At 47.9% G+C, this 26,650-nt stretch overlaps 1 protein-coding gene across 3 annotated transcripts in view; it reads left to right on the top strand.

Moving 5' to 3' along the window:
• Nucleotides 1-26,650, top strand: part of LOC137353122 (spectrin beta chain, non-erythrocytic 1-like) — a 194,971-nt gene that overhangs the window by 45,110 nt on the left and 123,211 nt on the right. For 2 of the 3 annotated variants that reach the window (XM_068019136.1, XM_068019138.1), the window contains exons 1-3: nucleotides 18,904-19,726; nucleotides 20,978-21,115; nucleotides 23,779-24,535. In XM_068019136.1, coding sequence (XP_067875237.1) covers nucleotides 18,996-19,726; nucleotides 20,978-21,115; nucleotides 23,779-24,535 — 1,626 coding nt within the window. In that variant the 5' untranslated portion in view covers nucleotides 18,904-18,995. Of the gene's footprint in view, nucleotides 1-64; nucleotides 183-4,609; nucleotides 4,769-8,821; nucleotides 9,125-16,743; nucleotides 16,895-18,855; nucleotides 19,727-20,977; nucleotides 21,116-23,778; nucleotides 24,536-26,650 lie in introns of those variants that run through there. The other variant, XM_068019139.1, reaches the window with a different exon arrangement.

The raw sequence follows: 26,650 nt of genomic DNA, 5'->3' as shown, positions 1-26,650 counted from the left end.
GTGAGGACAGCCACTTGCTTTGTGTGGGGCTCAGGGCTGAAGTGTTTTCTGTCCGTCTGTTCAGGTTCGAGGAGAAAGGGAATCTGGAGGTCCTGCTTTTCACCATTCAGAGCAAACTCCGGGCAAACAACCAAAAGCTTTACGTGCCACATGAGGGCAAACTGATCTCTGACATCAACAGGGTGAGTGACTGCTGACAGATCCCAATTTCTTTATCAGTATCCTGGGGGAGCTGAGAGGTCACTGACCCACCACTGTTATCTACAGTAACACACGGGATGTCTCAGTGACGCGACTCCAGCAGTGGCTGCTGCTTGTGTTTGAGGAGCGAATCACCGATCTCCTCCCATAATTGGCTAAAACAACAGACAATCAATGGGAGGTGTTCAAAAAGGATTGAAATGTGATGCAGAACCAGTTTATACATCTAAAAGGCAAGAATTCTACTTGCCAAAAAAGTAAGTCATGGATAACTAACGAGGTAAGAGACAACATAAAACTAAAAGAAAAAGCATACAAAAATGCAAAAAGAAGTTTAAAAATAGTTGCAAAAAAATTAACTTGTACTTCTTTCAATTTAGTGTACTGTATTCGCTGCTCACAATGTGGTCTCCTCTACATTGGGGAGACTAAACACAGATTGGGTGACCGCTTTGCCGGACACCTCTGCTCAGTCCGTAAGCATGACCCCGAGCTTCCGGTTGCTGGCCATTTCAACACCACCCCACCCCTGCTCTCATGCTCATATCTCTGTCCTGGGATTGCTGCAGTGTTCCAGCAAACATCAATGCAAGCTCGAGGAACAGCATCTCATTTACCAATTAGGCACACCACAGACTGAACATTGAGTTCAATAATTTCAGAACATGACGGGTCCCCCTTTTTATGTTTAGTTATTTTTTCTTTTTTGCTTTTTGCTTTTTTATTTGGTTATTTTATTTTAGTTTTTTTTTAGTTAGTTTAGTTTGTTTCTACTGTGCCTACCCACTCTGTTTTTTTAGTGTTTACGCTTGGAGTGCTTCGTGCTTTACAGTCTATTCACACCCTCTCTGTATTAACAATTTGTCTTTCAGCACACCATTAACATACCATTTGCCTTTATTCCATGACCTTCTGGTCAGTTATTCTCTATGACCTTGTCCTATCAACACCTCTTTTGTTATCTCTTGCTCCACCCCCCGCTTTACTTGCTTAAAACCTTTTACATTTCTAATATCTGCCAGTTCTGATGAAGGGTCACTGACCTGAAACGTTAACTCTGCTTCTCTCTCCACAGATGCTGCCAGACCTGCTGAGCATTTCCAGCATTTCTTGTTTTTATTTCAGATTTCCAGCATCTGCAGTATTTTGTTTTTATTTTATGCAAAAAAATAGTACCGGTTCTGGTGAATGAACCCAAAGAAGAGCAAAGGTGACAAAACAGATAGTTAGAGCTACATGAAAAAAAAAATTGCAAGGGTTATCAAAATCAACAGAAAAATCTTTTACAATTATATTAAGAAAAAGAGGGTGGTCAGAAGCAATGTAACTGATAATGGTGATATTATCACTGAAAATAAGGAAATGATGAACATGTTGAATAATTACAATAAAGTAGGTGGCATGCTAGACATCCCAAGCAAACCGAGATTGAATTATGGATGGAGACTCCCCAAAATTAACTTAAGCAATTTAATAGTAATCAAGAAAATAAAACTAAAGGGTGACAAATCCCCAGGACCAGATGGTTTCCATCTCAGGATTTTAAAGGTAGGTAAGAACATTACAGATGCCACAACTTTAATCTTCCAAAGCTCTTTTGATTCAGGAACCGTTCATTTAGATTGGAAAAGTGCACATGTGACTTCACTATTTAAAATAGGTGAGACAGAGAAAGCAGTCTAACATCTGTTGTCAGGAAGTTACTCGTTCATAGTTAAGGATGATGTGACTGAACACCTTGAAAAGTTTCAGCTGATCAGAGAGAGCCAGCATGGATTTGTAAAGGGTAGCTCATGCCTGATGAACCTGATTGAGTTTTTTTTGAAGAGGTGACTGTAGTATTGGACAGGGGAATGTCTATGGATATAATTTGTATGGAATTCAAGAAGGCATTTGATAAAGTCCCTCAGAAGAGACTCTTAGCTAAAGTTGAAGCTCATGCAATTGAGGGCAAGTTATTAACCTGGTTAGGAAACTGGCTGAAAGGAAAGAGACAGAGAGTAGGGATAATGGGTAGGTATTCGAATTGGCAGGATGTGACCAGTGGAGTCCAACAGGGATCTGTGTTGGAGCCTCAACTATACACTGTATTTATGAACAACTTAGATGAATGGATAGAGAACCACATATCTGAGTTTGTCGATGACACAAAGGTAGGCAGCATTGTTAGCAGTGTAGACGGAGCATAAAATTACAAAGAGATATTAGCAAATTAAGTGAATGGGAAAAACTGTGGCATATGGATTTCAATGTAGGAAAATGTGAGGCCCTCCAAATTGGACCTAAAAAGGATAGAACAGGGTACTTTCTAAATGGTGAAAAGCTAGAAACAATGGCGGTCCAGGTACAGAGACCATTAAAATATCATGAATAGGTACAGAAAAGGCTAGTGGAATGCTGGTCTTTATATCTAGAGGACTAAAGTACAAGTGATGTCCTGGAGCTCAGTGTAGTCCCAGAGCCCAGTGTTATCTCTAGAGCTGACTGATGTCCGACAGGCCAGTGTTACTGGACTCTAACTTTAGAAAGTCAGTGGACCTTCCTCAGCTGGAATCATTATCCTCCCACTGATGTTATTTCAGGTTCATATAACTTTTATATTCTGGTCTAACATAAGAACATAAGAAATAGGAGCAGGGATAGGCCATTCGGCCCCTCGAGCCTGCTCCACCATTCTATAAGATCATGGCTGATCTGATTGTGGCCTCAGCTCCACTTTCCTGGCTGCCCCCCATAATCCTTGACACCCTTATAAATGAAAAATCTGTTTAACTCGGCCTTGACTATATTCAGTGACCCAGCCTCCACTGCTCTCTGGGGAAGAGTATTCCGAAGATTAACGATCCTCTGAGAGAAGAAATTTCTCCTCATCTCCATCTTAATAGGAAACTGTGCCCCCTAGTTCTCGATTCCCCCATGAGGGAAAACATCCTCTCAGCATCTACCCTGTCAAGCCTCCTCAGAATCTTATGTTTCAGTAAGATCACCTCTCAGTCTTCTAAACTCCAATGACTGTAGGCCCAACTCACTCAACCTTTTCTCATAAGGCAACCCTTCATTCCAGGAATCAGCCTAGTAAACCTTCTCTGAACAGCTTCCAATACGAGTATATCCCTCCTTAAATAAGACCAAAACTGTGTGCAGTACTCTGGGTGCGGTCTCACCAACGCCCTGTGCCATCATTCCATTTGCCTTCCTAATTACTTGCTGTACCTGCGTGCTAACTTTTTGTGATTCATGTACAAGGACACCCAGATCTCTCTGTACTGCAGCATTCTGCAGTCTCTCTGCATGTAAATAATATTCTTCCTCTCTATTCTTCCCACCAAAGTGGACAACCTCACATTTTTCCATATTATACTCCCGTCTGCCATTTTTTGCTCACTTACTTAACCTATCTATATCCCTTCGCAGACTCTTTGTGCCCTCCTCACAGCTTGCTTCCTATCTTTGCATCATCCACAAATTTGGCTACAATACTCTCAGTCCCTTCATCCAAGTCATTAATATAGAATATAAATAGTTGAGGCTCCAGCACTGATCCCCAGTTACACTTTGCTAATGTGAAAATGGTCCATTTATTCCAAATCTCTGTTAGTTTCCTATTAGTTAGCTAATCCTCTATCCTATCCATGCTAATATATTACCCCCAATACCATGAGCTCTTGTCTTGTGCAGTAACCTTTTATGTGGCACCTTATCGAATGTCTTTTGGAAATCTAAATACACTACATCTACTGGTTCCCCTTTATCCATCTTGCTTGTTACATCCTCAAAGAACTCTAATGAATTTGTCAAACATGATTTCCCTTTTGTAAAACCATGTTGAGTCTGCCTGATTACGTTATGATTTACTAAATGTCCTGCTACTACTTTCTTAATAAGTTTTGTAATGAACACTCCAGGGGTTTTAATTTCTGTGTCCCTGTTAGTAGGCTCACTTGCTTCTGTGTTTTTCCCTCTCTGTCTTGCTCTGTCACACTGTCTCTCTCTTTTCACTCTCTCACTCACTGTCTCTCCTTATCACCGTGCTCTTTCTCTATCTCTCCCACTCTCTCCCCTTTCCTCAGTCTCTGTCTCTTACTCATCACAGAAAGTGGAAGAGAGAGAAACAGAGACACAAAGTGCGACTCACTCCATCTCTCACTCTGTCGCTCACACTCTATCTCTCTCATTCAGTCTCTCACTCTTCTCTCACTCTCTCTGTATATCACTCTCACTTTGTCTCTTTCATCCTCTTGGTGCATCTTTCTGTCTCTCACAGTGTCTCACTGTCTCACATTCTGTCGCTCAGTATGTCCCTTCGTACCTCTCTCACTCTGTTTCTTACTCTCTCTCAGTTTTAGGTTTGTCAATTGCTATACCAATCTCCGCCTTGTATGTGTTTTTTGTCTTAATTCTTCGGTAGGCCTGGGAGAGACTGGAGAAGGCGGAGCATGAGCGTGAGGTGGCATTGCGGAATGAGCTCATTCGCCAGGAGAAGCTGGAGCAGTTGGCGCATCGATTTGATCACAAGGCCGCGATGCGCGAGGCCTGGTTAAACGAGAATCAGCGCCTCATCTCCCAGGTGAGTGGTCAGTGCGCCAGGTGGACGGTCCATGTGCCAGCTGGGTGGTCAGTGCTTTGGGGGGGGGGCGGTGGGGGTGGGCAGTCAGTGCGTTAGGTGGTACTGAGAGCAATCCTGGTTTCAAACCTGGCTCTTCACATTCTTAGAATCACACAATGAGACAGCACAGAAGGAGGCCATTCAGCCCATCGTGTCTGCTTCAGCTCTTTGAAAGAGTTATTTAATTAGTCCCACTTTCTACTGTTTTTCCAATGTTAAAAAATTTCCCCTTCAAGTATTTATCCAATTCCCATTTGAAAGTTAATATTGAATCTGCTTCTACCAATCTTTCAGGCAGCGCATTCCAGATCACAACAACTCGCTGAGTGAAAAAAAATCTCCTCATCTCCCCCTGGTTCTTCTGCCAATTACCTTAAATCTGGGTCCACTGGTTACTCACCCTTCTGCTACTGGAAACTATCAAAACCCTTCATGATTTTGAACACCTCTATCAAATCTACTCTTAACCTTCTCCACTAAGGTGAACAACCCCAGCCTCCCCAGTCTCTCGACATAACTGGTCCCCCAGCCCTGGTAACATGCTAGTAAATCTCTGATGTACTCTCTCCAAGGTTTTCACATTCTTCTTTATGTCTGGTGTCCAGAATTGCCAGGTCTTTGCCCACTCACTTAACCTATCGATATCCCTTTGTAGCTCCCTTATGACCTCTTCACAAGTTACTTTCCTGCCTATCTTTGTGTCATCAGCAAATTTAGCAACCATACCTTCGGTATGAACAAAGGGTTCAGCATAACCTCCTTGCTTTTGTACTCTGCGCCTCTGTTTATAAAGCCAAATGCTTTTTTAAACAGCATTCTCAACTTGTCCTGCCACCTTCAAAGACTTGTGTACAAACACCTCTGTTTCTGCAACCCCTTTAATATTGTATCATTTAATTTCCATTGCCTGTCCTAAATTTTCTCAACAAGACGTATCACTAGGGCGGCACAATGGTGCAGTGGTTAGCACTGCAGCCTCACAGCTCCAGGGACCCGGGTTCAATTCTGGGTACTGCCTGTGCGGAGTTTGCAAGTTCTCCCTGTGACCGCGTGGGTTTTCGCCGGGTGCTCCGGTTTCCTCCCACCGCCAAAGACTTGCAGGTGATAGGTAAATTGGCCATTGTAAATTGCCCCTAGTGTAGGTAGGGAATATGGGATTACTGTAGGGTTTGTATAAATGGGTGGTTCTTGGTCGGCACAGACTCGGTGGGCCTAAGGGCCTGTTTCAGTGCTGTATCTCTAAATAAATAAAATAAAAAAAAAACTTCACTGCATTAAAGGCGCTATGTAAATATGAGTTGCTGTTGTTGTTGTAGAATCAAAGAAACTTAGCATTCGATCTGTCGTGCCTGTGCAGGCTCTGAAAGGATTGTGCTGCCCCATGGCCCTGCTTTTTGTCACTCACCCACAAGCACCTGTCCAACTATCTTTTCAAATTATTTATGCAGTGAGCTTCCACTACCTTTTCAAGTCAAGCATTCCAGATCCTGGCAACTTCGCTGCGTTAAATTTCATCTGTCATGTGTCTACCCATTTCTGCCTATGTCGTCTGTTGCTATCCTCTTCAATTTTGTTTGTGTCATCTGCAAACTTTGAAACTGTACACTGTATTACTCAAGTCCAGGTCATTAATATATATCAAAAAGAACTACTACCTTCAGTCTGAGAAAAAACATCCCCCATTACATTCTGCTTTCTGTTCCTTTGCCAATATTGTATCCACATTGCTGCTGTCCCTTTAATTCCATGGCCTTCAATTTTGTTTATTATGTGGTACTTTATCAAATTCCTTTAGGAAGTCCAGATACACAAAATCAACCGCATTACCCTCATCAACACTCTGTGTTACTTCATCTAATAATTCAATCAAGTTATTCAAACACAATTTGTCTTCAGACAGATCTGTGCTGAGTTTCATTTATTATCGCACATTTTTCCAAAAGTCAATTAATTTTGACCTGGATTATTGTCTCTAAAAGTTTTTCCATCACTGACGTTAGGCTGTACTTGTTGCGTTGATCCCTCTCCTCTTGTTTTAAAGAGGGATGTAACTTTTGCAATTGTCCAGACCTCTGGCACCACTCCTAGATGAAGAATATTGAAAGATAATGGCCAGAGCCTTCACTATTTCCACCCTAACTCCCCTCAGTAACCTCGCATACATCCCATACCTGGTGATTCTTTTACCACTGCCAATTTTTTTTAATTCTTTCATGGGATGTGAGCATCACTGGCAAGACCAGCATTTGTTGCCCATCTCTAATTGCCCTTGAGAAAGTGGCGGTGAGCTGCCTTCTTGAACCGCTGTAGTCCATGTGGTGTGCGTACAGCCACAGTGGGCATCATTTTGTACCCACGGCGGGGCTCCTGGCGCCAGGCCGAAAAGGAAGGAGGAATCCTGCCTCAGCTAGCTGGAGCTCCTGCCCGCCCCACCCTGCCACAACAACCCCGGAGTGATTCTATAGCCAGTTAACAGCCTGGCGCCACGGTCGTTGTCTCTTTAAAGACGGGGATCCCACCTCCAAAAGCTGCTGGCCAATCACAGGGCTGGCAGCTCAGCAGCATCGGCAGCGCCACTGGGAGTGGTGACCACTGCTGGACCTGCAAAGGCCTCGGACCCAGGCACAGTACTGGAACCCCGGACCTCAGTTAAGTGAGGTGGCGTCGCCGGGGCTAGTCTGGAAGGCCCCGGCAGGTGGATTTAGGGAGTTGCAGGTTTGTCCCCCGCACCTCCCCCCCCCCCTTCCAAGCCCACAGGGAGGCACCTCATTTTACTGGGCGACCTCCCTGTTTGGCGAAGCCCCACCACCACTGGTTAAATTCCAGTGGCAGCAGGAAGAGGCTAAAAAGAGGCCCTTAATAGGCCCCTTAAGGGCCTCAATTGGACTCTGGGCAGGAAGGCTGTCTTTGGCCTATCCTGCCCCTGACAAAGATGTGTTGTGAGAGGAAGGCGATGGGCCTTCTGCCCCCCTGCCTCCGAACCCGTCTCAGCGGGACAGCATAAAATTCAGCCCAGTGCTTTTAGCAAGGGAGTTTCAGGTTTTTGACCCAGTGACAGTGAAAGAATGGCGATATAATTCCAAGTCAGGATGATGTGTGGCTTGGAGGGGAACTTGCAGGTGGTGGTGTTCCCAGGCGTCTACTGCCCTTGTCCTTCTAGGTAGTAGAGGTCACAGGTTTGGAAGGTGCTATTGAAGGAGCCTTGGTGAGTTGCTGCAGTGCATCTTGTAGATGGTACATACTGCGGCCACTGTGCGTCAGTGATAGTGGAATGCCAGTCAAGCGGCTGCTTTGTCTTGGATGGTGTTGAGCTTCTTGAGTGTTGTTGGAGCTGCACCCATCCAGACAAGCGGAGAATATTCCACACATTCCTGACTTGTGCCTTGTCGATGTTGACAGGCTTTGGGGAGTAAGGAGGTACCTGCTGCAGAATTCCCAGTCTCTGACCTGCTCTTGTAGCCTCAGTATTTAAATGGCTAGTTCAGTTAAGTTTCTGGTCAGTAATAATCCCCAGGATGTTGATAGTGGGGGATTCAGCAATGATAATGCCATTGAATGTCATGAGGAGATGGTTAGATTCTGTCTTGTTGGAGATGGTCATTGCCTGGCACTTGTTTGTCACAAATGTGACTTGCCACTTATCAGCCCGAGCCTGAATATTGTCTAGGTCTTGCTGCATGTGGACACGGACTGAGGAGGTGAGTTACTTGCCGCAGAATACCCAGCCTCTGACCTGCTGGTGTGGGGACAGATAAATCTGATCAGGTGTGGAGTCAGGTATATCTGACAGGGAGTGTGTGCTGCTGTGTGTCACTGGGGAAGGTTTGTCAGTCTGATGCTGGTGACTGGTGACACATTGCTCTTTTTCTGTTACTGTTTTGGAGCCTCAATGGTGCTCCTGACAGTCGGTTAATCCATGACTTGCTTTTACTGTTGCTGTGATGTGCAGTGTTAGAGAAGCTGTGATGGTGAAATTGCTGCTTGACCTGTGATCCTCCTCCATTCCTCTCTCAGGATAACTTCGGTTATGATCTCCCCGCGGTGGAGGCTGCGATGAAGAAACACGAAGCCATTGAGGCCGATGTGTCCTCATACAAGGAGCGAGTGCAGGTGATCACCGAGCTGGCCCTGGAACTGGAAACGGAGAGCTACTATGACATTAAACGCATCTCTGCACAGAAAGATAACATCCTGCGATTGTGGAGCTTCCTGGAAGAGACGCTGACAGCTCGCAGGGAGAGGCTGGAGTTGAACCTGTCGCTGCAGAAAATCTTCCAGGAGATGGTTCATATGATCGACTGGATGGAGGAGATGCAGGTGAGGAGGGCACTGCCCATCACCCCTACCCCTCATCTCCATCCCTCACCCCCCACTTCCACCCCCATCTCCATCCTTCACCCCAAATTTCACCCTTATCCCCATCCCTCACCCCCACCTTCGCCCCCACTTTCACCACCCCCCCCACCCCCCCATCCCCATCGCCAATCCCACCTTACAACAACTTGCATTTAGACAGCACCTTTAACATAATAAAACACTCCAAGACACTTCATTGGAGCATTATAATACATGCAACTGGAATTTATACTTCCGCCATTGCAATCGGTGATGGATGAAAACAAAGGCGGCCCGCGTCGTTGTGGAGCTGCCGCAATATTAAGAGAGGCGGCTCATTTAAATAGTCAGGGCAGACCACCCTCCGCCGATGACATGGAGGGTTTGGGCTGTCCGTACCTGGCAATGGCGTCAGCTGACTGTGCGCAGGCGCTGACACTACTTTTAGAGAGCTTTGAGCCCGACCGTTCCATTTAAATATTTAAAGGTGCATTGATGTAAAAAAAATTAAATAAATTTATTTTTCCCTTCTCCAACCCCCCCCCCAATAACCATACAATTAATTACTTGCCCTCTTCCCCCCCCACAAAACACTTAGCTTGTCCAGCTGACCTTCCCCCCTCCACCCCAAAAGTGCATGAACTTTACACTCTAACCCTTCCCACCATCCCCTACACCAGTAATATGAATTTGACCCTGCACCCCTCCCCGGGACCCCTACACTGAGAAACTTACCTGCTCCCCCCTCCCCACCAGTGTTCCGCCTCGGTTCCCCCGACGGGGATCCGTAGGTGCGGGAGTGCCAGCCACCGGCTCGGAGATCGCTCCGGGACAGACGGCGGGAGTGTAACGGTAATTAATTTGTTCATTTTAATGAATTTAAATATTTAAGTGGGGCTCCCGTCCCCGAGCGACTGGTGTGGTGGGGGGGGGGGGGGGGCGTGGGGGGCGCCCGCCATGAGGTCTCTCAGCCGCCAGCAATATCGGGCCGACCCGTGCCGGTGTCGAGGTCCGTGGCGGGCCCCTCCTGGAGGCATTTTTCGGCCCCGCCCCCTAGCCACGACCCCTGATGTCAGGGGTTCTGTACAATTCAGCCCATAAATTTGACACCGAGCCACATAAGGAGATATTAGGACAGACGACCAAAAGCATAGTCAAAGTAGTAGGTTTTAAGGAGTGTCTTAAAGAAGGAAAGAGTGGTAGAGGGGTTGAGGGAGGGAATTCCAGAGCGGAGGGCCGAGGCAACTGAAGGCACAGCCGCCATTGGTGGAGCCATTAAAATCAGGAATGCTCAAGAGGCCAGGATTAGAGGAGCGCAGTGATCTGGGGGTTTGTGGGGTTGGAGGAGATTACAGAGGTAGGGAGGGCCATGGAGGGATTTTAAAACGAGGCTGAATTTTAAAATCGAGCCGTTGTTTGACTGGGAGCAAACGTAAATCAGCAAGCACCAGGGAGATGGGGGAATGAGACTTGGTGTGAGTTAGGACACGGGCAGCAGAGTTTTGAATGACCTCAAGTTTGCGCAGGGTGGACCATAGAATAGTCAAGTCTAGAGGTAACAAAGGTAAGGATGAGAGTTTCAGCAGCCGATGAGCTGAGACAATGTTGAAGTCGGGCGACGTTACTGAGGTGGAAATAGGCGGTCTTAGTGATGGCATGGATATGTCGTCTGAAGCTCAACTCGGAGTCAAATGTAACAGGTTGCAAACAGTTTGATTTAATCTCAGACTGTCGCCAGGGAGAAGGATGCAGTTGGTGGCAAGGGAGCGGAGTTTGTGATGGGGCCGAAGACAATGGCTTCTGTCTTCCTAATATGTAAGTGGAGGAAATTTCTGCTCATCCAATACTGTCAGACAAGCAGTCAGACAATGCCCATCCCCCACCCCCATTGCCCAGCTTCACCCCCATTCCCATTGCTGAGCCCCACCTGAAGCGTTAACTCCCTTACTCTCTCCACAGACGCTACCTGATCTGCTGAGCATTTTTATTTTACATAAATGCGTGTTGCTGTTTTTAATGGTGATCCTGGGAGAGATCCACTTTGTCCTGTGTATTCACTCACAGGAACACTGTAAGGGCAAAGTGGATCACTTCTGTAACAATGTCGAGACAAAGTGGATCACTCCAAGGGACAAACTGTCAGGTCACAGTGGATCATTCCCAGTAATAAATGAAGAGGAAGAGGATCATTTAAAGTGACATTGTCAGGACAAAGTGGATCGCTCTCAGGAATACAGTGTACTTTGTTCGGAGTGATCTACTTTTTTTTTTAGATTAGAGATACAGCACTGAAACAGGCCCTTCGGCCCACCGAGTCTGTGCCGAACATCAACCACCCATTTATACTAATCCTGCACTAATCCCATATTCCTACCAAATATCCCCACCTGTCCCTATATTTCCCTACCACCTACCTATATTAGTGACAATTTATAACAGCCAATTTACCTATCAACCTGCAAGTCTTTTGGCTTGTGGGAGGAAACCGGAGCACCCGGAGAAAACCCACGCAGACACAGGGAGAACTTGCAAACTCCACACAGGCAGTACCCGGAATCGAACCCGGGTCCCTGGAGCTGTGAGGCTGCGGTGCTAACCACTGCGCCACTGTGCCGCCCTTGTCCTGACAATGTTACTGGAAGTAATCTACATTGTCCTCTCTGTGTGTCCATGGGAGTGATCCACTTTGTCCAGACCTTGTTACCTGGAGTGACCCACTTTGTCCTTACACTGTACTCCCGAGAGTGATTCACTTCATCCTGACCTTGTTGTTGGGAGGAATCCACTTTCATCCTGACAGTGCTCCTGGGAACATTTTGTCCTGATATTGTGTTCCTGGCAGGGATCCAGTTTGCCCAGATATTGTTACCTGGAGTGATCCATGTTAACCTGATGTTGTCACTGGGAGTGATCCATGTTAACCTGATGTTGTCACTGGGAGTGATCCATGTTAACCGGATGTTGTCACTGGGAGTGATCCATGTTAACCTGATGGTGTCACTGGGAGTGATCCATGGTAACCTGATGTTGTCACTGGGAGTGATCCATGTTAACCTGATGGTGTCACTGGGAGTGATCCATGGTAACCTGATGTTGTCACTGGGAGTGATCCATGGTAACCTGATGGTGTCACTGGGAGTGATCCATGGTAACCTGATGTTGTCACTGGGAGTGATCCATGTTAACCTGATGTTGTCACTGGGAGTGATCCATGGTAACCTGATGGTGTCACTGGGAGTGATCCATGGTAACCGGATGGTGTCACTGGGAGTGATCCATGTTAACCTGATGTTGTCACTGGGAGTGATCCATGGTAACCTGATGGTGTCACTGGGAGTGATCCATGGTAACCGGATGTTGTCACTGGGAGTGATCCATGTTAACCTGATGGTGTCACTGGGAGTGATCCATGGTAACCTGATGTTGTCACTGGGAGTGATCCATGGTAACCTGATGTTGTCACTGGGAGTGATCCATGTTAACCTGATGGTGTCACTGGGAGTGATCCATGGTAACCTGATGTTGTCACTGGGAGTGATCCATGGTAACCGGATGGTGTCACTGGGAGTGATCCATGGTAACCTGATGTTGTCACTGGGAGTGATCCATGTTAACCTGATGGTGTCACTGGGAGTGATCCATGGTAACCTGATGTTGTCACTGGGAGTGATCCATGGTAACCTGATGGTGTCACTGGGAGTGATCCATGGTAACCGGATGGTGTCACTGGGAGTGATCCATGTTAACCTGATGGTGTCACTGGGAGTGATCCATGGTAACCTGATGGTGTCACTGGGAGTGATCCATGGTAACCTGATGGTGTCACTGGGAGTGATCCATGGTAACCTGATGTTGTCACTGGGAGTGATCCATGGTAACCTGATGGTGTCACTGGGAGTGATCCATGGTAACCGGATGGTGTCACTGGGAGTGATCCATGTTAACCTGATGGTGTCACTGGGAGTGATCCATGGTAACCTGATGGTGTCACTGGGAGTGATCCATGGTAACCTGATGGTGTCACTGGGAGTGATCCATGGTAACCTGATGTTGTCACTGGGAGTGATCCATGTTAACCTGATGGTGTCACTGGGAGTGATCCATGGTAACCTGATGTTGTCACTGGGAGTGATCCATGGTAACCGGATGGTGTCACTGGGAGTGATCCATGGTAACCTGATGTTGTCACTGGGAGTGATCCATGTTAACCTGATGGTGTCACTGGGAGTGATCCATGGTAACCTGATGTTGTCACTGGGAGTGATCCATGTTAACCTGATGGTGTCACTGGGAGTGATCCATGGTAACCGGATGGTGTCACTGGGAGTGATCCATGGTAACCTGATGTTGTCACTGGGAGTGATCCATGTTAACCTGATGGTGTCACTGGGAGTGATCCATGGTAACCTGATGTTGTCACTGGGAGTGATCCATGGTAACCTGATGGTGTCACTGGGAGTGATCCATGTTAACCTGATGGTGTCACTGGGAGTGATCCATGGTAACCTGATGGTGTCACTGGGAGTGATCCATGGTAACCTGATGGTGTCACTGGGAGTGATCCATGTTAACCTGATGGTGTCACTGGGAGTGATCCATGGTAACCTGATGGTGTCACTGGGAGTGATCCATGGTAACCGGATGTTGTCACTGGGAGTGATCCACTTTTGCTGGATGAAAATAACTTTCAGTGGAGATGAGAAGACAAGAAGGGAGCCTTCATTTAGGTGTTTAGGATAATGAAAGGTTTCGTTGTGGAAAAATAAACAGGTTATTGAACTTGGGCAGCGAGCATGAGGTGGGGCTGCACAGGACCATGTTCAGAGTGTGGTAGTGGGTCAATGGGTGGGGGGGGGGGGAACAATGGGGCAGACAAGACCAGGTTCACGAAGAGTTGGTTGGGGGTGGGGTGGGGTGAAGAGGACATGACCAAATTCTCCAGGGTTGGGGAGGGGTGGGGAGAACAGGACCATGGTCAAGGGCAGGGGGGACTGGACCATTTTTCCCAGGGGTGGGCGGTGTAAAGGCCTCACGTAAGATCAGATGCGTTAAAGACAGTGTTGTGCGGACACTGAACCCATGGAACAAACTCTGAGAGGTCAATGCGTTGGGGGGCTTTCACAAATTTAGAAGGAGCTGGATCCATGTCTGTCGGAAACCTATAAAATTCTTACAGGAGTAGTCAGGCTAGATGCAGCAAGGATGCTACTACTGGAATATCATGACTGGAGGCAGACGCCATGGCTGTGGTGGTAAAGATGTAGTTTGCATCTGTCTTCACTGGAGAAGAAGACACTGCCAATGTCACAGTAAAAGAGGAGGTAGTAGAGAAATTGGATGGGGTAAAATTAGATAACGAGGATACACTCCAAAGGTTGGCAGCTCTTAAAGTAGAAAAACCAGCCAGTCCAGATGGGATATATCCGAGATACTGAAGGAAGTTAGGGTGGAAATTGCAGAGGATCCGACCATAGTCGTTCAATCTTCCTTAAATATGGGGGTGGTGCCAGAGGACTGGAGGGTTGCAGATGTTATACTTACGTTGAAAACAGAGGAGAGGGATTTACCCGTCAACCACAGACCAGTCAGTCTAATGTCGATAGTGGAGAAACCTTTAGAGAGATTAACCAGGATTAATTGTCACTTGGTAAAATATGGTTTAAGGACTGACAGCCAGCACGATTTGTTAAAGGCAAATTGTATTTGACTAACTTGATTGACATTTTCGACAAAGTAACAGAGAAGATTGATGAGGACACTGTGGTTGATATTGTCTATCTACTCTTAGGACCACTGCTCTTTTTTGATATGAGTTGAATATGTCAATGACCTGGACTCCTGACATCTCCTGTTTGTCCTTTTGAAAGCAAATATTCAGGTGCAGCAAGCAATTAGGAAGGCGAATGGTATGTTGGCCTTCATTGCAAAAGGATTTGAGTACAGGAGCAAGGATGTCTTGCTGCAGTTATAGAGGGTCTTGGTGAGACCACATCTGGAGTATTGTGTGCAGTTTTGGTCTTCTTATCTGAGGAAGGATGTTCTTGAGGGAGTGCAAAGAATATTTACTAGGCTGATTCCTGGGATGGAAGGATTGACTTATGAGGAGAGATTGGGTTGACTAGGCCTATATTCACTAGAGTTCAGAAGAATGAGAGGGGTTCTCATAGAAACCTCTAAAATTCTTTCAGGAGTAGTCAGGCTAGATGCAGGGAGGATGTTCCCGATGGCTGGGGAATCCAGAACCAGGGGTCAGAGTCTCAGGATACGGGGTATGCCATTGAGATGAGGAGAAATTTCTTCACTCAGAGGGTGGTGAACCTGTGGAATTCTCTACCGCAGAAGGCAGTGGAGGCCAAGTCATTAAATATATTCAAGAAGGAGGCAGATATATTTCTTAATGCCAAAGGGATCAAGGGATATGGGGAGAAAGCGGGAACAGGGTACTGAATTAGACAATCAGCCATGATCTTTCTTGAATGGCGGAGCAGGCCCGAAGGGCCGAATGGCCTACTCCTGCTCCTATTTTCTGTGTTTCTATGACTTGGGTTTACAGGGTATAATTTCAAAGATTGTAGATGTCACAAAACTTGGAAATATAGTAAAAGTCAGGAGGATAACAACAGACTTCAGGAGGACGTAGACAGAGGGGTGAAATGGGCAAAGACATGGCACATGCAGTTTAACGCAGAAATGCAGTAATTCATTTTATAGGAAGAATAAGGAGAGGAAATGTAAACGTAATGGCAGAATTTTAAAGGGGGTGCAGCAACAGAGAGACCTGGCATGTATGTGCACAAATCTTTGAAGGTGACAGGACCTGTTGAGAATGCTGTTAAAAAGGCAGATGGAATCCTTGTCTTTATTAAGTACAAAAGCAAGGAAGTTACGCTAAACATTTATAAATCACTGGTTAGGCGGCAGCTGGGCACCACACTTTAGGAAGGATGTCAAAGCCTTAGCGATTTAGTAGAATGGTATCAGGGTTGAGGGACTGCAGTTACGTGGAGAGACTGGAGAAGCTGGGATTGTTCTCCTTAGAGCAGAGAAGGTTAAGAGCAGATTTGATAGAGGTGCTCAAAATCACAAAGAATTTTGATAGAGTAAATAAGGAGAAGCTGTTTAGAGTGGGTTAACCAGAGGATTTAAAGTGATGACAAAAAAAACCAGAGGGGAGGTGAGAGTATTTGTTACACACTGAGTTGTGATCTGGAATGTGCTGCCTGAAAGGATTGTGGAAACAGATTCAATAATAACTTTCAAAAGGCAATTGGATAGAGACTGAAAGGGGAAGTGTATGATGGGCTATGGGACTAGTTGGATAGCTCTTTCAAAGGGTCAGCACAGGCACGGTGGGCTGAATGGCCTCCTCCTGTGCAGCGTTATTCTGTGATCAGTTTGTTTTGAGGAGAGATTGGGACGAGCTGACTGTTCTCGGGCAGCGTGCGGAGGGATAGTATCAATGTAGAGGGAGCAATGGGAGTCGGGATGTAGTGGGAGTTACGCAGATTCTCAATGGAGGACATGTAAAGCGGAGTCTCAGTAGAATTCCTCCATTGACCCAATGACATCTCTTGCTTGAGCCTTTTTGATCTTTTCTACAGATGCTGTTGTGTTGGAAAGATTTGGGGAAGCACTTGTTTGAAGTAGAGGACCTACTCCAGAAACACTGCCTCCTGGAGGCGGATATTTCAGTACAGGCGGAGCGAGTTAAGGGCCTGAATGCAGCGGCCCTGGAGTTTACCCAACTGGAAGGTCAGTGTGTGAGCCGGAGTTATGTGAAGTTAGTGTGGAGTTGAGTCAGTGATTTCCCAGGGTTTGTCCTCACAATTTCTAGTCTTTAATGAATTGATTAGTTCTTAGCGGCAGGCTCACCACCTATTTGATTTTGACCCAAGCAGCAGTGTGAGTAGATTTAATGTGTTGCATCATGTTTGATCAGGAATTTAAACTTATAAAAGGATTGGGAAAATTATCATAATGGTGGCTCCAGGCTCCAAAAACAAGCCACATATTCCGGGAAAACAGTTGTTCTGAGGAAAACATTTTCCCGTTCCAGGAGGAGCACCTGCCCCTCGCTCCCGGGCCCCTCACTCCAGGGCCCCTTGCTCCCAGGCCCCTCACTTCCTGCTCCAACCTCCCAGGCCCCTCACTTCCTGTCCCCCTCTCTCAGGCCCCTCACTTCCTGCCCCAACCTCCCAGGCCCCTCGCTCATAGGTCCCTCATTCTCAGGCTCTTAACTCCTCAGTCCCTAAATCCCTGTCCCTCACTCCTCGGCACCTCCCTCCCGGCCCCTCGCTCCCAGGCCCCCCACTCCGTGCTCCTCATTCCCTGACCCATCACCCCATGGCGCATCGCCTGCTGGCCTCTCAGTCCCAGGCCCCTCACTCCCAACACCTAACTCTGGGCCCCTCGCTCCCTGCTCTCACTCCTTGCTCTCACTCCTTGCTCTCACTCCCTGATCCTCACTCCCTGCTTCTCACTCCAAGCCCTCACTCTCTGCCCATCAGTTCAAGGCCCCATTCTCCTGGACCCCTCAATCCAGGCCCCTCACTCCAGGACACCTCACTCCCTACACCTCGCTTCCAGGCCTTTCTCACCCCTTGCTCTCCAGTCCCTCATTCCTGGCCACTTGCTGCTATGTACTTCGCTCCTTGGCCACTCACATCCAGGCCATTCATTCCTGAACCCCTCCATCCCCTCAGCTTCATTCCCAGGCTCCCCAGTCTGCGTACTGGCCTCTTGACCCCATTCTATGGGTCACCCTTTGTGGAAAGTGGTTGAATCTGACTTGCTGAGCTCGGGCTCTCTCTCCCTGGTTCCCCCTCCTCACTGTTCCTTCGTAGTGTGGTGATCTGGACAACAGTCCTCCGGATATAGCGCATCACATCATTTATAGGATAAGGATTTGAAAGGGAGAAAAGTGACGAATAGAGAGAAAAAGCAATGGAATTTGAATTGATAGCTCGAGTGATGCTACGGGTGTAGCTTTGACGGGCCAGATGACCTCTTTCTGTGCTGCACCTTCAATCTCAGCAAAGCGATCTGTGCCAGCAGCTTCTAGAGGGGGAAACATGAAGTGAACCCCCCGGGGATTGAACCCCCACTCCCGGGCATTGAACCCCACCCCCAGGGGGATTGTGCCCCACCCCCACTGACCACGAGGGCTCCAGTGAATCACCCTGGGGAAGGTGACCAGGAGCCCATTGGGTGTTGGTTCTCACAGCCCCAGTCATTATCGCCAGAGCAGCTCAGACAGTTGGTGTTGATGAGACAATGGGGTCGAGTTTAACTAACGATGCCAACCAGTGTAACTCATCCAGTAGTATTGACCGCTGGGGCAATTCATTTTGAGGATCTGGCCTCCCTACCGTGTGGTCAGTGGGCCGCGGTATCCACCGGGCACCAGACAGGACTTCGCTGTGTCCAGGTCAGACAATCTCAGCCTCCTGGCAATTTGTTCAGGATGTTAGCGGATCACTTGGCATTGTGGCGGGGAAGGTTCCTGGCCTATTCCCACCCAGTGGAGCCACATGGTTTGGGTGATACCCTCCTGGCCGGGACTGATTGGAGGGGTAGTAACAATGTGACATTGTGGCAGCATTGCTGAGAAGGCAACTCCTGAGTTGGGGTAGTGTGCCTGGGTTTGAAGTGCCGGGCCCTCGGATCTCACTGCCACCTCGCTCCTTGTGACCGTTTCCTTGTTTTACTCCCAGGTTATCAGCCCTGTGACCCCCAGGTGATTTGCAATCGTGTCCAACATGTGAGCAGCTGCCTGGAGGAATTGCACCGTCTGGCATCCTGCCGGCGGGCAGAGCTGGAGGGGTCGCGGTGTCTCTGGACATTCTTCCAGGAGATGGAGGAGGCAGAGGGCTGGATCCACGAGAAGCAGCAGGTTATCTCCTCACCAAACCACGGAAAGGATGTGAGCAGTGCCACGCTGCTGTTGAGTAAACACAAGAGCCTGATGGGGGAGCTGGTGGGAAGGTGCGGCCTCCTGACTCAAACCATCACAAAGGGTGAGCAGATCCTGGCTCAGAAACACTTTGGGACGGGAAACATCCAGGAGAGGATCCTGGAGGTCAGAGTGCAGTGGAAGACGCTGGACGATTTGGCGGTTCTCCGACAGCAGCATCTCCAGGAGGCTCTGGACTTCTTCCAGTTTAAGGCAGACACGGACGATCTGGAAGTATGGCTGCAGGACGCGTATCGCATTGTGTCCAGTGACGACTTTGGCCACGACGAGTATTCCACGCAGTCGCTGGCCAAGAAACACCGAGGGCTGGTTGAGGACATTGAGCAGCACCGGCAGGTGGTGGAGTGCCTGCGCAGTCAGGCCCTGAGCCTGGCCCCTGAGTACTTGGAGCTGGAGGAGGTGCAGAGCCGCATGTCGGAGGTGGAGGTTTTATACACAGAGGTGATGGAGGTGGCAGGGTTACGCAGACAGTGGCTACAGGATGCCCTAGCCGTGTATCGCATGTTCAGTGAGGTGAACGCCTGTGAGCACTGGATTGATGAGAAGGAGCAATGGCTCAACAACATGGAGATCCCAGAGACATTGGAGGACCTCGAACTGGTTCAACAGAGGTAAGGGCCCGAATATTGCCTCGCCTATAGCGAGCTAGTTCCACCCACAGTGAGGCAGCTCAGCCCGCAGAAGGCTAGCTCCACCCCCAGGGTGACAGCCACGCCAATGGAGAGAGCCCTGCCCAGAGGAACCCCTCCCACACATGCATTTATTAAACAGTTCCTCACACAGATTTAAATTAAAAGCTGACACCGCCCTCTGACATTGAGCACTGAACCCACCCCTGGTAAGGAATACTGATCCAGGTCACATTTCCCATGTCCCCTGTCTCCTCCCAGGCCCTGGGTCTCAGCAGGTGTCCAGATACAGAGCTGGGCTTGGATTTATAGGCCCGAATATTAGCTGGTACACAGATACAGTGCTGGGTCTGGGACTAGGCCCTGGGTCTTGGCTGGTACATAGATACAGTGCTGGACCTGGGGCTAGGCTGTGGGTCTCGTCTGGTACATAGATACAGTGCTGGGCCTGGGACTAGGTCCAAGTATTGGCTGGTATACAGATAGAGTGCTGGACCTGGGGCTAGGCGATGGGTCTCATCTGGTACATAGATGTGGTGCTGGACCAGGGACTAGGCCCAAGTATTCGCTGGTATACAGATATAGTGCTGGCCTGTGACTAGGCCCAAGTATTCGCTGGTACACAGATACAGTGCTGGACCTGGGGCTAGGCTCTGGGTCTCGTCTGGTACATAGATACAGTGCTGGGCCTGTGACTAGGCCCAAGTATTCGCTGGTACACAGATACAGTGCTGGACCTGGGGCTAGGCTCTGGGTCTCGTCTGGTACATAGATACAGTGCTGGGCCTGGGACTAGGTCCAAGTATTGGCTGGTATACAGATATAGTGCTGGGCCTGGGGCTAGGCCCTGGGTCTCGTCTGGTACATAGATGTGGTGCTGGACCTGGGACCAGGCCCAAGTATTCGCTGGTATACAGATACAATGCTGGACCTGGGGCTAGGCCCTGGGTCTTGGCTGGTACACAGGTACTGACTGTGCTAGACCTGGGACCAGGCCTTGGGTATTGGCTGGTATCCAGATACAGTGCTGGACCTGGGACTAGGCCCAAGTATTGGCTGGTACACAGGTGCACGGTTACCTCAGTAAGAAATGTTTTCCAGCCTCAGGGATAGCCTTTGGTTGGGAATTGTATTGTTGAGTTGCACCCTTCAGAGGGCAGGGTGGGAAACTGTCCTTTCTGGGGTTCAGTGTTTGAATGTCACCTGTCTCAGTGCATTGTTCTCTTCCTGTAGGTTTGAGAGTCTGGATCAGGAGATGAACAGCATGTTGGTTCGTGTCGTGGAGGTGAATGAAATTGTGCAGCAGCTGGTGGAAAATGGACATCCCAGTGCCACTGAGGTCAGGGGTTGCCAGGACCACCTCAACAGCAGGTACTGCCTCGTGCCCACAGCCTGTATGTGTGCATGTGCCTACCTCTGTGTTGTCTGTGTGCATCTGTCTTACATAAAATCACATAGAATTTACAGCACAGAAATGGGCCATTCGGCCCAACAGGTCTATATCGGTGTTTATGCTCCACACAAACTTCCTCTCACCCTATTTCTCATCCCATCAGAAAATCGTTCTCCCTCATGGCTTTATCTAGCTTCCCCTTCCCTGCATGTTTAAGGAGCCTAAATTTATGTTTCTGTGTATGTGTTGTTATGACCGAGGTGGGAGGAGTGCACCATCTTTTCTAATTCCACTTTTCCACAGGTCAGAACCTATATTTAAATGTTGACCCAGTTAATGATATGGTCAATCATAGACTCTATTATTTATCCCAGAATAAAATACACCAACCAGGTTTCTTTAATAAACAACAAAATTATCAGTTTATTATAAAACAAGACTTAACCAGTAATGAAGCAAAGCATTAACACACAGATTGTAATATGAAAGTTCCCTTTTACATTAGCCCCTCACACATACACACACACTGGTTAACTGAAAAAAAATAGATTTTTTTTAGAACTCTGTTAGAAAAAGAAAAGACAGAAAAGAATACTTTGGCCAAATACTTGCTAATTCTTGGGAAAAAAAGTTGTGGAAAGATGTCAGTTGTTCCTTTTTGGTTTGGCGTCCCAAATACGCGTAGACTGCTGTCACTGGGATCTTTCTAGAGCAGTTCTCTTCAGGTGATGTTGAAGATTAATTTGGCAGGTTTTCCAGGCGAAGTGCAGCATCAGGAATTTCTGGCTGGCCTTTCATGAGGAATGCAGCATTTATTTCTCTATTTCTTACACTCGCTTCAAAGAGCTTCTCAAAGAGATGGAAAAGCTGGCAGGCTTTTCAAAGAGATAGAAAAGGCTGAGCTAGGGTGAGTGGTCTCTTGGCTGTTTTTTAAAACTCCTTTCAAAACATTCCACTCTCCAAAGCAAAACCAAAATCAACATCTCAAGAGTCAAGCCTCCTGACCCCTATAAATCTTGACCTGTCACTTCTATGTAACATCTTCCCCAGGTCAGAAAAGCCCCCTGTTGGGTATTTATCTGAAGACAGGTGACTTCCAGCAGATGTTGTTTTCAAACAAGACCTCTCCCTGTCCCTTCAATGACCCCAGTGAAAAATATTTCCATGGAATCCTTTTCAGTTTTCCCAAATAAAACAATGTCCATAATTCTAAAATACATGAGTCCTAAAAAAAAAACTTTAAAAATACAGAAGCACCTTCGTAACAGTGTCATGTGGGTATGTCTTTGGTTTGTTGTTGGTGTTTCATGTGGGTGCGTTTTGTGTCTGGATGTCCTGTGTGTATGAGTGTGTCATGTCATGTGTGTCTGTAATAGCTTGTTTTGAATGCGTGTGCTTGCGTGTGTGAATCGAGAAATGGAGTGAGTTGCTAAACGGATTTGGTGAAGTGGGGGGGTAGAAGCAGGTGTTAAGCAAGTTAAACCAAGGGACCACAGTGAATGAGTAAATATTTAAATAATTAGTTAATTAGATCCAAGGGAATAAAATTAAAAGTAATTAGCTAAGTAGAAGATGCCAGCATTGAAGGGATTTTTTTTATTCGTTCACGAGATGTGGGCATCACTGGTCGGGCCAACATTGATTGCCCATGACACAGCACCTGGACCAAAAACTTGAAACAGTTGCCCAGGAAATGCCAGGAGATGTTAGGAGTTAATTAAAGAGTCTGGGGCAAGATTTGACCAGACCGATTCTGTGTCGGGGCAGGGTTTGCCCAACTCTGTTGTGCAGATAGTGTACGTGAGACTTAAAATCGGGGCCTGATTTTAACCCATTCAAAACCCATCCACTTTCGTAGAGTTACAATAGGACCCACAATGTGTGACCTGAGTGTCAGCTCTCTGTGGGACCTCACAGAGACACTGCAGCACTTCTTTTTTTTATTCGTTCAAGGTATGTGGGTGTCACTGGCAAGGCCAGCATTTATTGCCCATTCCTAATTGCCCTCGAGAAACTGGGTGGCTTGCTAGGCCATTTCAGAGGGCATTTAGAAGTCAACCACATTGCTGTGGCTCTGGAGTCCAGGTAAGGAGAGCAGATTTCCTTCCCTGAAGGGCATTAGTGAACCAGATGGGTTTTTACAACAATCGACAATGGTTTCATGGTCACCATTGGGCTAGCTTTTTAATTCTGGATTTTTTTTTAAATTAATTGAATTCACATTTCACCATTTGCCGTGGTGGGATGTCCCCAAGGCTTTAGTCTGGGCCTCTGGACTACTAGTCCAGTGACATTATCATTCTACCACCGTCCCACTGAAGGTCACCATGGGTAGTGTGAGGCCCGAGCTGCAGCAAGCGGCCAGACTTCCATGCCATGGTTAGCGTCGTGCCTCTTGGCATTGCTGTCTGGCAGTGGGAAAACAGCTTGTGAAGGGAGCGGCCGAACGGGTGCTTGGGTGGGATGGGCACTGCCAGTGGCGGCAGTCCCACCTGTGCTGTGCGTGAACCATTGTATCATGGTGTACAGAGCTTAACTGGCTAGGTGAACACAAACCAGATCCCATCCAACTTCGGGCCTTGCCTCTCAGTTGCTCATTGCAGTGAATATTTAGTAAACGTTAATTGTGTTCCTCCTGCAGGTGGGGCCACATTGTGCAGTTGGTTGAAAATAAAAAGGAGACCATTAATTCTCTGCTGCATATTCAGAATTACTTACTGGAGTGTAACGAGATCAAGTCTCAGATCAGCGAGAAGCGGAAAGCCATCGAGTCGACGCAGTACCTTGGCAACGACCTGGGGGGAGTGGTCGCTCTCCAGAGGAAACTTTCCACCATGGAGGGAGCCCTCGCTGTGATCGAGCCCAAGTTGATTGCTCTGCAGCTGGAGGCAGAGAGTTTGGCCGCTGCACACCCCAGTCAGGCTATGGAAATCCTAATCCAGTTCGAGGAAATCAGCGAGGAGTGGGAGCAGCTGAAGCAATCTTTGCAGGGCTGCGAGGATTCCCTGAGTGTTGCCAGCAAGTTGCAGCAGTTTATCCAAGATCTGGATAGCTTCCTGTCGTGGCTTGCCCAGACGCAGGCAGCGACCGTGTCCGAGGAACTGCCCAACACGCTGGCAGAGGCTGAAGCTCTCCTCAGGCATCATGAAGCGCTGAAAGAGGAAATTGGCCAACATGAAGAGGACTACCAGAAGATTCTCGCAGTAAATGAGCTGGTGGTGCTGGATGAAACCGAACTTCCCCTCCTCTCCATTCAGCAGTGGCTGCAGAAGCTGCAGGTTGGCTGGAAGAAGCTGCAGCAGATGTGGCAGTGCCGGCAGGATGTGCTGCTCCAGTCCCACATTTACCATCTCTTCCTGCGGGACATCCGACAGGCCGAGACCTTCCTCAACAGCCAGGTGAGCTGTCTGACATCTGACCTTTTCTAAAATTTCGTTCATGGGATGTGGGCATCGCTGGTGCTAGGACAGCATTTATTGCCCATCCCTAATTGCCCTTGAGAAGGTGGTGGTGAGCTGCCTTCTTGAACAGCTGTAGTCCTTGGGGTGTAGGTACACCCACAGTGCTGTTAGGCATGGAGTTCCAGGATTTTGACCCAGCGACAGTGAAGGAACGGCGATATAGTTCCAAGTCAGGATGGTGTGTGGCTTAGAGGGGAACTTGCAGGTGGTGGTGTTCCCATGCATCTGCTGCCCTTGTCCTTCTAGGTGGTAGAAGTCGTGGGTTTGGAAGGTGCTGTCTAAGGAGCCTTGGTGATTTGCTGCAGTGCATCTTGTAGATGGTACACACTGCAGCCACCTTGTGTCGGTGGTGGAGGGAGTGAATGTTTGTGGATGGGGTGCCAATCAAGCGGGCTGATTTGTCCTGGATGGTGTCAAGCTTCTTGAGTGTTGTTGGAGCTGCACCCATCCAGGCAAGTGGAGAGTATTCCATCACACTCCTGACTTATGCCTTGTAGATGGTGAAAAGGCTTCGGGGAGTCAGGAGGTGAGTTACGTGCCACAGGATTCCTGGCCTCTGACCTGCTCTTGTAGCCACGTTATTTATATGGCTACTCCAGTTCAGTTTCTGGTCAATGGTAACCCCCAGGATGTTGATAGTGGGGGATTCAGCGATGGTAATGCCATTGAATGTCAAGGGGAGATGGTTAGATTCTCACTTGTTGGAGATGGTCATTGTCTGGCACTTGTGTGGCGTGAATGTTACTTGCCACTTATCAGCCCAAGCCTGTATATTGTCCAGTTCTTGCTGCATTTATATATGGACTGCTTCAGTATCAGTGGAGTCATGAATGGTACTGAACATTGTGCAATTATCAGAGAACATCCCCACTTCTGACCTTACGATGGAGGAAAGGTCATTGATGAAGCAGCTGAAGATGGTTGGGCCTAGGACACTACTCTGAGGAACTCCTGCAGTGATGTCCTGGAGCTGAGATGATTGACCTCCAACAACCACAACCATCTTCCTTTGTGCTAGGTATGACTCCAACCAGCAGAGAGTTTTCCCCCTGATTCCTATTGATTCCAGTTTTGCTAGGGCTGCTTGATGTGATACTCAGTCAAATGCTGCCCTGATGTCAGGGCAGTCACTCTCACCTCACCTCTTGAGTTCAGCTCTTTTGTCCATGTTTGAACCAAGGCCGTAATGAGGTCAGGAACTGAGTGGCACTGGCGGAACCCAAACTGGGCGTCACTGGACAGGTTATTGCTAAGCAAGTGCCGCTTGATAGCACTGTTGAGGACGCCTTCCATCACTTTACTGATGATTGAGAGTAGACTGATGGGGGTGGTAATTGGCCGGGTTGGACCTGTCCTGCTTTTTGTGTACAGGACTTACCTGGGCAATTTTCCACATTGCCGGGTAGATGCCAGTGTTGTAGCTGTAACGGAACTATGCCACTGTGCCGCCATCTCTGCTGGATCTGTCCTGCCATTGGGACAGGACATATCAGGCGATGATGATGGTGGTGTGCCTGGTACATTTTCTGTAAGTTATGATTCCGGGAGTATGACTGTCAGGCTGTTACTTGACTAGTCTGTGGGACAGCTCTCCTAACTTTGGCACAAGCCCCCAGAAGTTCGTAAGGAGGGCTTTGCAGGGTCGACAGGCCTGGGTTTGCCATTGTCATTTCCAGTGCCTAGATCGATGCTAGGTGGGCCGTCCGGTTTCATTCCTTATTGACTTCATAGTGGATAGATACAACTGAGTGGCTTGCTAGGGCATTTAAGGGTCAACCACATTGTTGTGGGTCTGGAGTCACATGTAGACCAGGCCAGATAAGGACGGCAGATTTCCTTCCCTACAGGATATTAGCGAACCAGACGGGTTTTTACAACAATCAACAGTTGTTTCCTGGCCATCATTAGACTAGCGTTTAATTCCAGATTTATTAATTGAATTCAAATTCCACCTTCTGCCGTGGTGGGATTCGAACACATGTCCCCAGAGCAATACCCTGGGTTACTAGTCCAGTGACAATATCACTATGCCACTAGCTCCCCCCTCCCTCC

This window comes from Heterodontus francisci, chromosome 40, assembly GCF_036365525.1.
Source record: "Heterodontus francisci isolate sHetFra1 chromosome 40, sHetFra1.hap1, whole genome shotgun sequence".
Lineage (NCBI taxonomy): Eukaryota > Metazoa > Chordata > Chondrichthyes > Heterodontiformes > Heterodontidae > Heterodontus > Heterodontus francisci.
Note: the sequence above shows the minus strand (reverse complement) of the source record. Positions and strands in the feature narration are given on the sequence as shown.